This window comes from Macaca fascicularis, chromosome 6 (assembly GCF_037993035.2).
Source record: "Macaca fascicularis isolate 582-1 chromosome 6, T2T-MFA8v1.1".
NCBI lineage: Eukaryota > Metazoa > Chordata > Mammalia > Primates > Cercopithecidae > Macaca > Macaca fascicularis.
This window is the reverse complement of record NC_088380.1, coordinates 139,480,092-139,494,987: the sequence shown is the minus strand read 5'-3', so window position 1 is coordinate 139,494,987 and position 14,896 is coordinate 139,480,092. Positions and strand designations below refer to the sequence as shown.

Sequence of the window (14,896 nt, the reverse complement as noted above, 5' to 3'; positions counted from 1 at the left end):
ATTTAGTTGACCTTAAAACAAGTATATGAGATTCTGAATGATCTGAGTTGGCCCAAAATAATAAGAAATGTCCTTTACTTTTATATAACACATATATAGTGTATATATATATATTTTTTTAAAAATATTTTTATTTTTTTATTTTTTGAGATGGAGTCTCGCTCTGTCACCCAGGCTGGAGTGCAGTGACGTGATCTCTGCTCACTGCAAGCTCTGCCTCCCGGATTCACGCCATTCTTCTGCCTCAGCCTCCTGAGTAGCTGGGACTACAGGCGCCCGCCACCACGCCCGGCTAATTTTTTGTATTTTTAGTAGAAACAAGGTTTCACCGTATTAGCCAGGATGGCCTTGATCTCCTGACCTCATGATCCGCCTGCCTCAGCCTCCCAAAGTGCTGAGATTACAGGTGTGAGCCACCGCGCCCGGCCAAATATACATTTTTATATATATAAAATAAATAATGGAGATGGAATAGAAAGTCAAAGTGATGTGATTTTAAAAGAACACAACCAGCCATTGCTGGCTTGGAGATGGAGGAAAGGGTCACAAGCCAATGAATGAGGGCAGCCTCTAGAAGCTGGAAAAGGGAAGGACTCTCTCCCTTACTGCCTCTAGAAAGCAACAGTCTTGCCAATACATCGTCTTAATCCAGTGAGACTCGTGTCAGACTTCTATTGACACAATTGTAAGATAACACATTTGTGGTGTTTGAAGCCCCTAAATTTGTGGTAATTCATTACCGCAGCAGTAGAAAACTAATACACTATCCCAGACTCTAAAACCCTTTCCTGGCCTGTGCTCTGGTTCATGCCTATAATTCCAGCACTTTGGGAGGCTGAGGCAGGCAGATTACCTGAAGTCAGGAGTTCGAGACCAGTCTGGTGAAACCCCGTCTCTACTAAAAATACAAAAATGAGCTGGGCATGGTGGTGGGCGCCTGTAATTCCAGCTACTCGGGATGCTGAGGCTGGAGCATCAGTTGAACCTGGGAGGCGGAGGTTGCAGTGAGCCGAGAGATCTTGCCACTGCACTCCAGCCTGGGTGACAAGAGCAGAACTCTGTCTCAAACTATGTCCACAAATCCCAATGTATCATGATTCCTACCAAGTTGTAATCAAGTCCCTTGAATTGAAAAACTCTCTTAAATCAGACCCCCAAACCTTATACATATTCCAACTTTGCTTTCCCCCTTAAAGGTGTTACTGAGACTGTGTTAAGGTAGTGATCTTTTTTACTGAAGTGAACAATAACTCAGTTTTGCTTTTTTTTTTTTTTTTTCTTGAGACAGTCTCGTTCTGTAGCCCAGGCTGAGTGCAATGGTGCAGTCTTGGCTCACTGAAACTTCCACCTCTCAGGTTCAAGCAATTCTCCTGCCTCAGCCTCCCAAGTAGCTGGGATTACAGGCATCCACCACCACGCCCGGCTAAGTTTTTTGTATTTTTAGTAGATACAGGGTTTCGCCAATGGGTTGTCTTGGTGGTATTTTGGGGGAGCTAGTATCTGACAATTGTCTTATCTATGTGCTTAGAACAGTACCTGCTATGTAGTAGATGTTTAATAAATATTTGATAAATAATGAATAAATTATCTGAGTTTCTAAAATAATATGGAATAATGTTTATGTAGCTGTAGTTGTGACTTGGTAGCTCCTATATCTAGATGTGATTTTCAGAAAATATTGGTGGAGATCATTTAAGGCTGAAATGAAACCTTGTACATGGATATTTATAGTAGCTTTATTCATAATTTTTATTTTATTTTATTTTTTTTGACTTCTACAATGACTTCTAATTGTTTTTTTGTTAATGGAAACCACCCAAATGTTCTTCAACTGATTAATGGCTAAACAAGCTATGTTATATCCACATAACGGAATACTATTCAGTGATTAAAAAAAAAAAAGAAATAAAAGTACTGATATATGAAAATAACAATGGATAAATTTCACAAGCATTATACCAAGTGAAAGAAGCCAGACTTGAAAGGCTATATACTGTATGATTCCATTTGTTTGATATTGTGGAAAAGGTAATGGTATAAGAACAAAAAGCAGATCTATGTTTTTGAGGAACTGGGGTTGAAATGAAGGGTTCATTACCAAGGGGCAAGAGGGAATATTTTGTGGTGATTGAAATGTTCTATATCGTTTGTCAGAACTCATAAAACTGTACATTACATGCTTTCTTGCTGCCAGGGTTGGAATGCAATGGCATGGTTTCGGCTCACCACAACCTCCATCTCCTGGGTTCAAGCGATTCTCCTGCCTCAGCCTCCTGAGTAGCTAGGGTTATAGGCATTGGCCACCACGCCTGGCTAATTTTTGTATTTTTTAGTAGAGATTGGGTTTCTCCATGTTGGTCAGGTTGGTCTTGAACTCCCAACCTCAGGTGATCTGCCTGCCTTGGCCTCCCAAAGTGCTTGGATTACAAGCATGAGCCATCACACCTGGCCAGAAGCCTCTTATTTGCAGAATAATGCCAAATAAAAGGCTACACTGGCCATTCCTCCCCTTTTTGGTTTTTAAATAAGGTTTCATTTTGTATTGAAAAAGTAAACTATCCTTTACAGAACAAAAGCATATCATTATTTGCGTTAGCCAAATAACATTTACTTCAAAATAAGCAAGGAAACTTACTTATAAAGTTTGTTATATATTTTCAATTTGCACCTTAATACTCATCTTTAATCAAAATTATTATGGTGTGGCCAGGCGCGGTGGCTCACGCCTGTAATCCCAGCACTTTGGGAGTCTGAGGCGGGCGGATCACAAGGTCAGGAGATTCAGGTCATCCTGGCTAACAGAGTGAAACACCATCTCTACTAAAAATACAAAAAATTAGTTGGGTGTGGTGGCAGGCGCCTGTAGTCCCAGCTACTCAGGAGGCTGAGGCAGGAGAATGGTGTGAACCTGGGAGGCGGGGCTTGCAGTGAGCCACTGCACTCCAGCCTGGGTAATAGAGCGAGACTCCGTCTCAAAAAAAAAAAGTTATTATGGTGTAAAGTGACAAATACTCTTTTCTTTTCACTCTCCATCCCCTCAACCCCCCAACCTATACAGCCTTGTAAGTCTTCTTAAGCAGAATTTGAAAGTAAATGAAATAGGCACAATTTCTGTGTAGGATAATTTGGTAATATCTATCAAAATCAAAAATCCTTTTGATCTAAAGATTCCAGGGTAAGGATTTCTCATATAGGTATAATTTGCTCATTATATGAGGCTGTTTTTCATTTTTAATTATTTTAACTTTTTGAGACAGGGTCTTGCTCTGTCACTGAGACTAGAGTGCAGTGGTGGTGGGATTAGGGCTTATTGCAGCCTTCACCTCCTGGGTACAAACGATTCTCCCACCTCAGCCTCTCTAGTAGTTAGGACCACAAGCCTGTGCCACCACAAATGGCTAATTTTTTATTTTTTGTAGAGATGGGGTCTCACTATGTTGCCTTGTCTTATATGAGGTTATTCATTGCAGCTTAGCATGTAATAGTAATGGCTTGGAAACAAGCTGAATATCCACCTGTAGGAGATTGGTTAAATAAATTAGGATATTTGCATAAGTGGAATATTATTCTGCCTCCAGGAAGAAAAAGGTAGTTCATTATATACTGATACAGCAGAATGTCCAAGACATTTTTCTTTTCTTTTTTTTTTTTTTTTTTGAGACAGGGTCTCACTCTGTCACCCAGGCTGAATGGCACGCTCTCAGCTCACTGCAGCATCGACCTCCTGGGCTCAGGTGATCCTCCCACCTCAGCCTCCAGAGTAGCTGGGACTATAGGCACGCACCACCACATCCAGCTAATTTTTTTATTTTTCGTAGGGATGGGGTTTTGCCATGTTGCCGGGGTTGCTCTCAAATTCCTGGTCTCAAGCAATCAGTCCCCCTCGGCCTCCCAAAGTGTTGGGATTATAGGCCTGAGCCACTGTGCCCAGCCTATCCAAGGTATTTGAAGTGAGAAAAAAAGGACTGAACAGCGTATATAGTGTGTTACCTTTTGTGTAAAAAGAAGTATCCCTATATTTTAATGTATTACTTACAAATATGTAGGGAAGGGTACATTATACAGTGCAAAGTGATTGCCTTCCAGGACTGGAACAGCTAACAGAGATGGGAGAATCAATTATTTTTTACTGTCATGTTTCGAATTTTGTATGAAGACATTTTCTAATTTATATAGCTCTATAGAGAAAATGTATATAAATAGTGAAGCTTAAAAGAAATAGTAGGTAGTCAGGAATTCTTTTTTTTTTTTTTTTTTTTTTTTTTTTTTTTTTTTAGACAGAGTCCTGCTCTGTCACCCAGGCTGGAGTGCAGTGGTGCAATCTCTAGATCTCGGCTCACTGCAAACTCCGCCTCCTGGGTTCAAGCAATTCTCCTGCCTCAGCCTCCTGAGTAGGTGGGATTACAGGCACGACCACCACATCCGGCAATTTTTTGTATTTTTAGTAGAGACGGGGTTTCACCATGTTGTTCAGGCTGGTCTTGAACTCCTGACCTTGTGATCCACCCGCCTCGGCCTCCAAAAGTGCTGGGATTACAGGCATAAGCCACCGCAGCCGGTCGGTAGTCAGGAATTTTAGAAATGACAAAGGGCTGGGTGCTGTTTGGTGGCTCACGCCTATGATCCCAGCACTTTGGGAGGCTGAGGCAGGCGATAGCTTCAGCCCAGGAGTTTCAGCCCAGACTGGGCAACATAGTGAGACCCTGTCTCTACCAAAAACAAAACAAAACAAACAACAATAAAAAACCCACCCCAAAAAAACAAAAACAAAAGAAGTATACTTCTGTTGCTACCTTTGAGGCTCACAAAAGCATTTTTCATATTTCTTATACTACTTGATTACAAAGTTCCTCAAAACTTTTGAATCTTATTAAAAACAATATCTGAATTGATCGCTTCAGAATCAGAAAGTAAACAGCAAAAAGAAAACAAAAAACTTAATAAGGCTTCTTCAGTGAAAGTAAACAGGTAAGAGACATGAGATTATATTAATACTTTGCTTTTTCTTTTTTTTTTCTTTTTGAGACGGAGTCTCGTTCTGTCGCCCAGGCTGGAGTGCAGTGGCCGGATCTCAGCTCACTGCAAGCTCCGCCGCCCGGGTTTACGCCATTTTCCTGCCTCAGCCTCCCGAGTAGCTGGGACTACAGGCGCCCACCACCTCGCCCGGCTAGTTTTTTGTATTTTTTAGTAGAGACGGGGTTTCACCGTGTTAGCCAGGATGGTCTTGATCTCCTGACCTCGTGATCCGCCCTTCTTGGCCTCCCAAAGTGCTGGGATTACAGGCTTGAGCCACCGCGCCCGGCCTCTTTTCTTTTTTTTTTTTTTGAGACGGAGACTGGCTCTGTCGCCAGGCTGGAGTGCAGTGGCACGATCTCAGCTCACTGCAACCTCCCCTTCCCAGGTTCAAGTGATTCTCCTGCCTCAGCCTCCCAAGTAGCTGGGACTACAGGCACATGCCACAATGCCCAGCTAATTTTTGGTATTTTTAGTAGAGACGGTTTCACCATGTTGGCTAGGATCGTCTCCATCTCTTGACCTCGTGATCCACCTGCCTCGGCCTCCCAAAGTGCTGGGTTTAGAGGCGTGAGCCACCACGCCCGGCCAATATCTTCTTTTTGAAATGATGAACAAAAGGTTCATCCCTGGACAGTTACCCTATTAGATTCTATGAGACCTTTTGAAAACCCTGTCAAGTCTGTATCATTTTACTCTCTGAGTTAAATTATGGCTTGCCCTGACTGGAACGATGTTTAGAGGTGAAAGAAGTGTTCAGAATGATATGCGAAGAAAAACATTAGTGGTCCGGGTGCGGTGGCTCACGCCTGTAATCCCAACACTTTGGGAAGCCGAGGCGGGTGGATTGGTTGAGGTCAGGAGTTCGAGACCAGCCTGGCCAACATGGTGAAACCGTGTCCCTAAAAAAATACAAAAATTAGCGGGAGGTGGTGTCGCCCGCCTTTAATCCCAGCTACTCCGGAGGCTGAGGCACGAGAATCGTTTGAACTCGGGAGGTGGAGGTTGCAGTGAGCCGAGATAGCGCCATTGCACTCTGGTCTGGGCGACAACAGCGAGATCTGTCTTAATAAATAAATAAAAAGAAAAACATCAGTGGCAAAAGATGTTTAGATGACGAAGAAGGAGGGACAGTTTGGCTTCTTAGGATAAGTTTACTGGAAATACCGAACAGCCTCCTGCGTCCTTTGCTTTTTTGCTGCACCTATTGAGGACTCGAGGCTTCGACACCTGGAACCACGTCTAGGGGGCTCCAGGTTGGGTCGGATCCCCACCAGGGGCGTGGGTCCCTCACCTGAGCCCCAGAACCGGCATATCCGGTTCGGCCCGGCCCCGCCCTTCGGAACCTCACTAGCGGGCTACGCGCAGGAGGGCGTGCGCTCCCGGATGTGCAGGCCCCGTCCTGCCCTGACAGCCCTGCCCGAAGCGGCCGCAGTGCCCAGAGGCTCAGGCCTAAACCGCTCGGGCGGGTCCTTTGCCTGGCCCGGGTCATCGGACCCAACAGCCGGGCACGTCACCACCCCGGGCGTCGCCTCCCGGCCCAGCCGGCCAACAGACCCCCGCCCCCTACTCCCCCAGCGGGGAGGGGCGCAGAGGCATCACGTGACGCCCCGTACCCGCCCGGCCCTGGTCACATGGTGGCACGGCCGCTGCGTCAGTCACAGCCCTGGCTGCGGGAGTCCAGCTGCCGTCGCCGCCGCCAGCGGACGGGGCGGGGATCCTGGTGCCAGGTCCTCGTCAACCCGCCCCCGCCGCCTCAGTCAGCCGTCCCAGCCCGGGCCCTACCGTCATGGAGCGGTGCGGGGCCTACGCCTGTTCCGTGTGAGGCGCGTCGCTGCCGCCGCAGCCGCCTTCGCTTGTCGAGGCCTCCGGAACCCCCGCCGCCTCCGGGAGCCCCTCGCCCTTGGCAGCCTGTCACCGCCCCCTGGGCGGGCTCGAATGCGCGTCCGGTGAAGGTGCAGGCCCGGCGCCGCCACTGCCGCAACCAGGAGATGGTTCGGGCCTAGCGGAGCCGGGACTGGAGGTAAGAAGGGCCGACAGACTGACCGAGGGCCGGGCCGGGCTGCGGGGGTTGTGGCCGGGGCCAGGTGGGGTGGGTGGGGGGCCCCGCAAGTTCCGCGGGGAGCCTCGGGGAGACCCTCCGGGCTGGGGCTGCTCGATCAGGTTTCACCCCTCCCCTCATCTTCGCGTCCCACCCCACCACCTTCCCGCAAAAATAAGAAAATAAAAAAAGCTAACCCAATCCTAACAAAAATTCCCAGAAATCCATCTGTTTAGTGTTTCTCCTTTCCTCTTTCTTCCCTCAGGCATTCCATCGGCTGATTTGTTACTTTTTCATATCCTCCTCAATTTCAAATTATTTCTACTTAAAGAGAAAATAGGCCCAGATTCTGGCTAACATTACCCAACTAGTTCTCGCTTTCCTTCTCGCGATCCTGCGCACCTCTCCCACACCCCCACCCCCGCAAAAAAAAAAAAAAAAAAAAAAAAAAAAGGAAAAATTTCCGCCTTCGACTTGTGAAGGGGATTGACTAAAAATGGGAACGTGGGGGGTATAATTCTCGAATACTGCCCCCCACAACTTCCGAATCGGTCTGTTACCTAGTTATCCCAGTAGCTTGTGCGTGGATATTGATGTTTAGGCCTTTCCTCCAGCTGCCTGTGCTTGGGGTTAATCTCGTAATTGACGTCAGTGCTTTGTTCCTTCTACTTTGCTGTTTCTTCCACTCTTTGAGGATGGATCATGGAGTACAGGAGTTTTGGGAGTAACCTTATTGCCTTTTCGTTTACAAACAATATTATTTTCAGGAAGTGGAAGTACACATCTGAAATGTTTGTATATGGAGTTCAAGGCGAAGAGTTCGATTTAGGGTTCTCGTAGTTTTGTCAGTTGTAATTCAGAATTATGCGGTTTCTTCCCTGCTGGCCATATGGAAATTTTAAACTAAGGCCAGTCACTTTTCCATTGACCAATGTTTTTCTTGATGGAATCTAAGCTATTGTCTGTGAATCGACTGTAAATGTAACATAAAATGTGTGCTAGTTTTAGGGCTCAGATGTGAAAAGCGCAAAGCTTCGTTTCTATATTGATTCTGCGCTTCATAAAGTGCTTTTTAAAACTCAACTGGCCTTTAACTTATCAAAATTGAAATATTTATGAGAACTTTCTTAATTCGGGATTTGATAAAGAGCCTTTGTGGTCTGTGAGTCTGCCTAGAATCATCTTTGGTCATATGTGCATAAAGAAGTGTTGGCAAGTGGCCACTTGGTTTTCAACAAAGCTGGCTTATTTAAATTTCTCAGGTTCGTTTTCCTTGTTATCACTGCATCTTTCAGCTCCTAAATATAAAAACAATTCCCAATAAGTTATTTTAAGTTATTTTTCAGCGTTAACTTACTAAAATCCTGGTAGCAGTCAAATTTTTCTTTTTTTTATTACCAGCAGTTTCTTTCAATTTGTGGTGGTTTGCAGGCTGGTACTTTGATTTTTGTTAGCTCTGTAGAAACAGTAGGCAAATTTTACTTTAAATAAAATTTTGCTTCAAGTGGGGACAAGATAGGGTGTCTGAAAAAAGAGCCTAGCTGTGTTAATTGGAACATGATCTACAGTTTGGGAGTGTAAGGTGAAGCTGTGTAATTAAGAATTCTTAAAGGTAGAATATTTTTGTTCTGAATCACTTTCTACTTGTCAGATTCTCACATTCAGGTTGATACATTCTCTTCTGTATACTCTTGAGTTGTTGTATCCTTTTCGTAACAATATATTCTGCAACCGGGCCTGGTGGTTCACGCCTGTAATCCTAGCACTTTAGCACTTTGAGAGGCCAAGGTGGCGGATCACCTGAGGTCAGGAGTTCGAGACCAGCCTGACCAACATAGTGAAACCCCCATCTCTACTAAAAATACAAAAGTTAGCCAAGTGTGGTGGTGCACACCTGTAGTTCCAGCTACTTGAGAGGCTGATGCATGAGAATCAAATTAGCCAGGCATGGTGGTACACGCCTGTGGTCCCAGCTACTTCAGAGGCTGAGCTACGAGAATCGCTTAAGAATCGCTTGAACCGGGAGGCAGAGGTTGCAGTAAGCCAAGATCACACCGCTGGAGTGCAGTGGCTTGATCTCTGCTCACTGCAACCTCTGCCTCCTGGGTTCAAGCGATTCTCCTGCCTTAGCCTCCTGAGTAGTTGGGACTACAGGTGCATGCCACCATTCCCGGCTGATTTTTTTTGTATTTTTAGAAGAGACGGGGTTTCAGCATGTTGGTCAGACTGGTCTCGAACTCCTGACCTTGTGATCTGCCCGCCTCGGCCTCCCAAAGTGCTGGGATTACAGGCGTGAGCCACTGTGCCCGGCCAATCTGGGCGATGTCTCAAAACAAACAGAAGCCCACTATATATTTTGCATTGTAATTTTCTTTTTTTTCTGTCTCTTGCAGATATTGAGGGATGCATAATAATTTTCTTATAGATCTGTTACAGGGTCTTTGAGGAAGTACTATATTTATTCCTCTTTTTATCTTCCTCAGTATTTTGCACAATTACTAGATTGAATTTGAATGTGATAATATTTTGAACTTGAAATTGTTCTATCAAGTTATCTAAGATTTCACAAAAAGGTAAAGCTGTATGAGCAAAGGATCAGTATTTGAAAGGGAAAAACCAATCAGTTTCAGAAGATGAGACAGAATATGAAGCTTTCTAGAAGTTATGCATTTTGCCTTTTTTGAGAAGGTAAGGTAAATGCCATGGTTTTATGTGTACCTAAGAGGAACAAATAAAACAGGTATTTCTTCCTTTGTGGCCATCTACTGGTTTAGAATGGAGTTCAGAATCTATGAGGACTTGACTTTTCTTTGTGGTATTTTAATACAATCAAAGAGGTATTCTGAAGTATTGAGAGCACACCTGGACAATGACCCAGAAGTACAGCATGTACTATAAAAAATTGATGACTTAGATTTTTTTTTTTTTTACTTTAGCTTTATTCTACAGATATCTCACTATAAAGACTTTTCTATGTGATATAAAGGTTCCCAGCTCTCCTGCATTCTTATTATGTTTTACCCATTCCCTTATTCATTTCCTCTGATAAGTTGGAACAATTCTATTTGATTTCTGGGAGGGTGTTAGCTAGTCTCAGTTATTGTGAAAGCTGGTGACTAAAGACTGCATAAAGCTAACCTGGCCTGTTAGCTTGCCGCTTTTTCCTTTGGTTTAAGAAAAGCACTCCTACTGGCCAGGCGTGGTGGCTCACGCCTGTAATCCCAGCACTTTGGGAGGCCGATGCGGGCAGATCATGAGGTCAGGAGATCGAGACCATGCTGGCTAACACGGTGAAACCCCATCTCTACTAAAAAAAAAAAATACAAAAAATTAGACGGGCGTGGTGACAGGTGCCTGTAGTCCCAGCTACAAGGGAGGCTGAGGCAGGAAAATGGCGTGAACATGGGAGGCGGAGCTTGCAGTGAGCGGAGATGGCGCCACTGCACTCCAGCCTGGGCGACAGAGTGAGATTCTGTCTCAAAAAAAAAGAGGCCGGGCGCGGTGGCTCAAGCCTGTAATCCCAGCACTTTGGGAGGCCGAGACGGGCGGATCATGAGGTCAGGAGATCGAAACCATCCTGGCTAACATGGTGAAACCCCGTCTCTACTAAAATATACAAAAAACTAGCCGGGCGAGGTGGCGGGCGCCTGTAGTCCCAGCTACTCGGGAGGCTGAGGCAGGAGAATGGCATGAACCCGGGAGGCAGAGCTTGCAGTGAGCTGAGATCCGGCCACTGCACTCCAGCCTGGGCGGCAGAGCAAGACTCCGTCTCAAAAAAAAAAAAAAAAAAAAAAGAAAAGCACTCCTACTTGTTGTTAACTCCCTATACATACCCTTCTTGGTTATTTGAAGTGTTACTCTAATACATGGAAGAGAGCAGTAATATATGCTCCAGTTACTGAGTTTTGGCACATCATCTGCATTCCTATTTGTCTTGATATTCATTTTCACTGGTATCATATCTTGGAAATTTTAACAGTACAGGGGCACAGAAAATATTAGAACCACCAAATTCAATTCCAGAGTATTCCGAAACATTTTAATACTAGAACTACCTATTCTATTTTTGAAGAAAAAAAATCTTACCTAACTACCTGCTTTATCAGCTATTCTTTGTTAAAAAATCTGTAACCTGGCCGGACTCAGTGGCTCATGCCTGTAATTCCAGCACTTTGGGAGGCCAAGGCGGGAGGATCACGAGGTCAAGAGATCAAGACGATCCTGGACAATATGGTGAAACCCCGTCTCTACTAAAAACACAAAAATTAGCTGGGCGTGGTGGCGTGTACCTGTAGTCCCAGCTCCTTGGGAGGCTGAGGCAGGAGAATCACTTGAATCTGGGAGGCGCAGGTTGCAGTGAGCCGAGATCGCGCCACTGCACTCCAGCCTGGCAACAGAGCAACACTCCATCTCAAAAAAAAAAAAAAAAAAAAAAAAAAAATCTGTAACCTGAGGAATGTTCTGACAGAAGGCATTTTATGTAACTTTTTCTCTCTTGGAGTGCTTAATGAACGATGTTGGTGGCTTTTAGGCAAGGAAACATAGCTTATTAGTGGATACTGTTTTAAACTAATTACTTCAATAATCATTTCCTAGGACAGGTAAGAGAACTTCATGTATTCTTTTCCCAAGGTTGTTGGGTAGAAGAAATCAGGGACTGACATGAATAGATTGCACTGGAAAGCCAGTATGGTTTGATTATCCAGAGATCTGTTTGGGGACAGGGCTTCCTGGGGTTGCTTTGGGCCTAATAGCTCTCCCAGGATTTTGTCAGTTTGGAGTTGCCTAGTGGGTTATGACTTTTCCTTTTCATGTCATCGTTGGGGAAGGTACAGTTTTATGGAGAGGTGAGTACCAGCCAATACTCTGCAGAGACACACCTTCTCACCTTTTTGCAGTTGCTTCCATTTCTCCCAGTTGGAATATTATTTCTTCTATCTTGTTTCTTACCTGTTAAAATTTCACCATTTTTAAAGGCCTAATTCACATTTCATTGCCTTCTTGAAGTTTTGCTTAATTCTTCACTCCATTCCAATTGTGATCTACTTCCTTTCAGTCTTTGCATCACTTTGTAGCTCCTTTTTTTTTCTTTTTTTTTTTCGAGACAGGGTCTCACTCTGTCATCCAGGCTGGAGTGCAGTGGTGTGATCTTGGCTCACTGCAACCTCTGCTTCCCAGGCTCCAGCAATTTTCATGCCTCAACCTCCCGGGTAGCTGGGACTACAGGTGTGCACCACCGTGCCCTGCTAAGTTTTTTTGTATTTTTTATAGAAACGGGGTTTCACCCTGTTGTCCAGGCTGGTGTACCTCTTTTAATTATTTGTTATGCAGCTACTGTGGAACTATAGCCTGCTGAGTAACGTCATGAAAAATGTATTAGAGAAGACACTAGTAAAAGAAGGACTGTAACTGTTGTAATATTTCACTATGTGTTTCTAAAATATAAAGATTAAAACAATAATCACAATATTATACACTAAAAAAGTAACACTAATTCCTTAGTATCATCTATATCCAGTTAAGTGTTCACATTTCCCTGATTATAGTTTTTGTATTGTTTTTACAATTTGTGTGAATTAGGATCCAAATAAGGTCTGTATATATTACATTGGGTTTAGGTGCATATGAGCCCTCTTTTTTTTAATCTGTAAGTTTTCCTCTGTCTTTTTATTGTGGTTATTCCCATATAGTTGGTTTGTTGGAGAAGCCAGGTCTTTGCCCTATGATACTTCTCAGAATCTAGATTGTGTTGATGAGATCCCAGTGGTTTCATGTAATATGTTCTTTTGTCCCTTGTATTTTCTGTACATTTTATTTTATTTTTTTATTTCTATTTTTTGAGATGGAGTCTCGCACTGTCACCTAGGCTAGAGTGCAGTGGCGTGATCTAAACTCACTGCAACCTCTACTTCCTGGGTTTCAAGCAGTCCTCCTGCCCCAGCCTCCTGAGTAGCTGGGACTACAGGTGCCTGCCACCACACCCAGCCAATTTTTGTATCTTTAGTGGAGACGGGGGTTTTGCCATGTTGACCAGGCTGATCTCGAACTCCTAACCTCAGGTGATCTGCCCGCCTCGGCCTCCCAAAGTGCTGGGATTATACATGTGAGCCACTGCACCCAGCCTTTCTGTAGCTTTTAATAGTTAACATCTAGAAGTCTGGCCTGATTTACCATTGAATTAAATAAGATTTTAAATTAATAATAATTATTTTTTTGGACAGGGTTACACTCCATTGCGCAGGCTGGAGTGCAGAGTGCATGGGGCGGTCATGGCTCACTGCAACCTTGATCTGCTGAGTGCAATCCTCCTGCCTCAGCCTTCTAAGTAGCTAGGACTACAGGCACGAGACACCATGCCTGGCTAAATTTTTTGGTTTTTGCAAAGATGGGGTCTTGCTGTGTTGCCTAGACTGGTCACAAATTCCTGGCCTGAAGTAGTCCTCCCACCTCAGCCTCTCAGTGTGCTGAGATTCCAGGCATGAGTTACTGCACCTGGCCATCTTTACTTTTTTTTTGAGACGAAGTCTCACACTGTCACCCAAGCTAGAGTGCAGTGGTGTGATCTTGGCTCACCGCAACCTCCACCTCCCAGGTTCAACTGATTCTCCTGCCTCAGCCTCCTGAGTAGCTGGAATTACAGGCGCCTGCCACCACGCCCGGCTAATTTTTGTATTTTTAGTAGAGATGGGGTTTCACCACATTGGTCAGGTTGGTCTCGAACTCCTGACCTTAGGATGTCCCTGCGTCAGCCTTCCAAAGTGCTGGGATCACAGGTGTGAGCCACCTTGTCTGGCCCATGTTTACATTTTTAAATGGTCGGAAAAAGTCATTTTTTTTTTAGCAAGTGAATATTTTAGGAAACTCAGATTTCTCCCTCTCTCTCTCTCTTTTATTTTCCCCTGAGATGGAGTCTTGCTCTGTTGTCCAGGCTGTGCAGTGGTGTGGTCTCGGCTCACTGCAACCTCCGCCTCCCAGGTTCAAGTGATTCTCCCTGCCTCAGCCTCCTGAGTAGCTGGGACTACAGGCCTGCGCCACCACGCCTAGCTAATTTTTATAGTTTTGGTAGAGATGGGGTTTTGCCATGTTGGCCAGGCTGGTCTTGAACTTCTGACCTCTGGTAATCTGCCTGCCTTGGCCTTCCAAGGTGCTGGGATTACAGGCATGAGCCACCGGGCCGGCCAGGAAACTCAGATTTCAATGTCCATAAATAAAGTTTTATTGGAACACAGACAACACACCCATTTGTTTATGTATTGTCTGTGGCTGCTTTTGCTGCTGTGATGGCAGAATTTAGTAATTGTGACTATATGGCCTGCCAAACCTGAAATATTTACTTCCCTAAAAACATTCGTTGAATCCTGCCTTAGCAGATCAAATGGGCCTTAGTGGATACTTGGGTTTGAGGATTTTCTTAGCATTGAGCAGTTAGTTACAAGGTCCCTATTTACTGTGGTGGCTGTTAGGGTTTTTTGTTTGTAGAATATGTATATTTGTCTAATACGTATGTGTATAATACACACATACATTACATATATTACATGTATTATATATTTATATATTACACATCTTGTGCATTATATATACTATAAAATATAGTAAATATAGTTTATATTATATATAGTACATATAGCATATGTTATATGTAGTATATATAATATACTCTGCTGTATATTATATACTATATAATCTATGTAATACATGTTGTATATTTTTTAATATATATATTTTGTTTGTTTGTTCGTTTGTTTTTTTTGAGACGGAGTCTCGCTCTGTTGCCCAGGCTGGAGTGCAGTGGCACGATCTTGGCTCACTGCAGCCTCTGCCTTCAGGGTCCAAGCGATT

At 44.2% G+C, this 14,896-nt stretch overlaps 2 protein-coding genes across 5 annotated transcripts in view; both read left to right on the top strand.

Annotated features, from left to right (window-relative positions):
• The first annotated feature begins 6,669 nt into the window (after nucleotides 1-6,669).
• AFF4 (ALF transcription elongation factor 4) overlaps nucleotides 6,670-14,896 on the top strand; it is an 89,418-nt gene continuing 81,191 nt past the window's right edge. For all 4 annotated transcript variants that reach the window (XM_015451879.4, XM_005557757.5, XM_073994220.1 and 1 more), the window contains exon 1: nucleotides 6,670-7,036. The gene's annotated coding sequence lies outside the window, so the exon portion shown is untranslated. The remainder of the gene's footprint in view (nucleotides 7,037-14,896) is intronic.
• On the top strand, nucleotides 8,852-9,698 carry LOC102133690 (uncharacterized). Its single transcript, XM_073994227.1, is given in 1 exon segment — nucleotides 8,852-9,698. A coding segment is annotated over 1 exon segment (609 nt). The 5' UTR covers nucleotides 8,852-8,975; the 3' UTR covers nucleotides 9,585-9,698.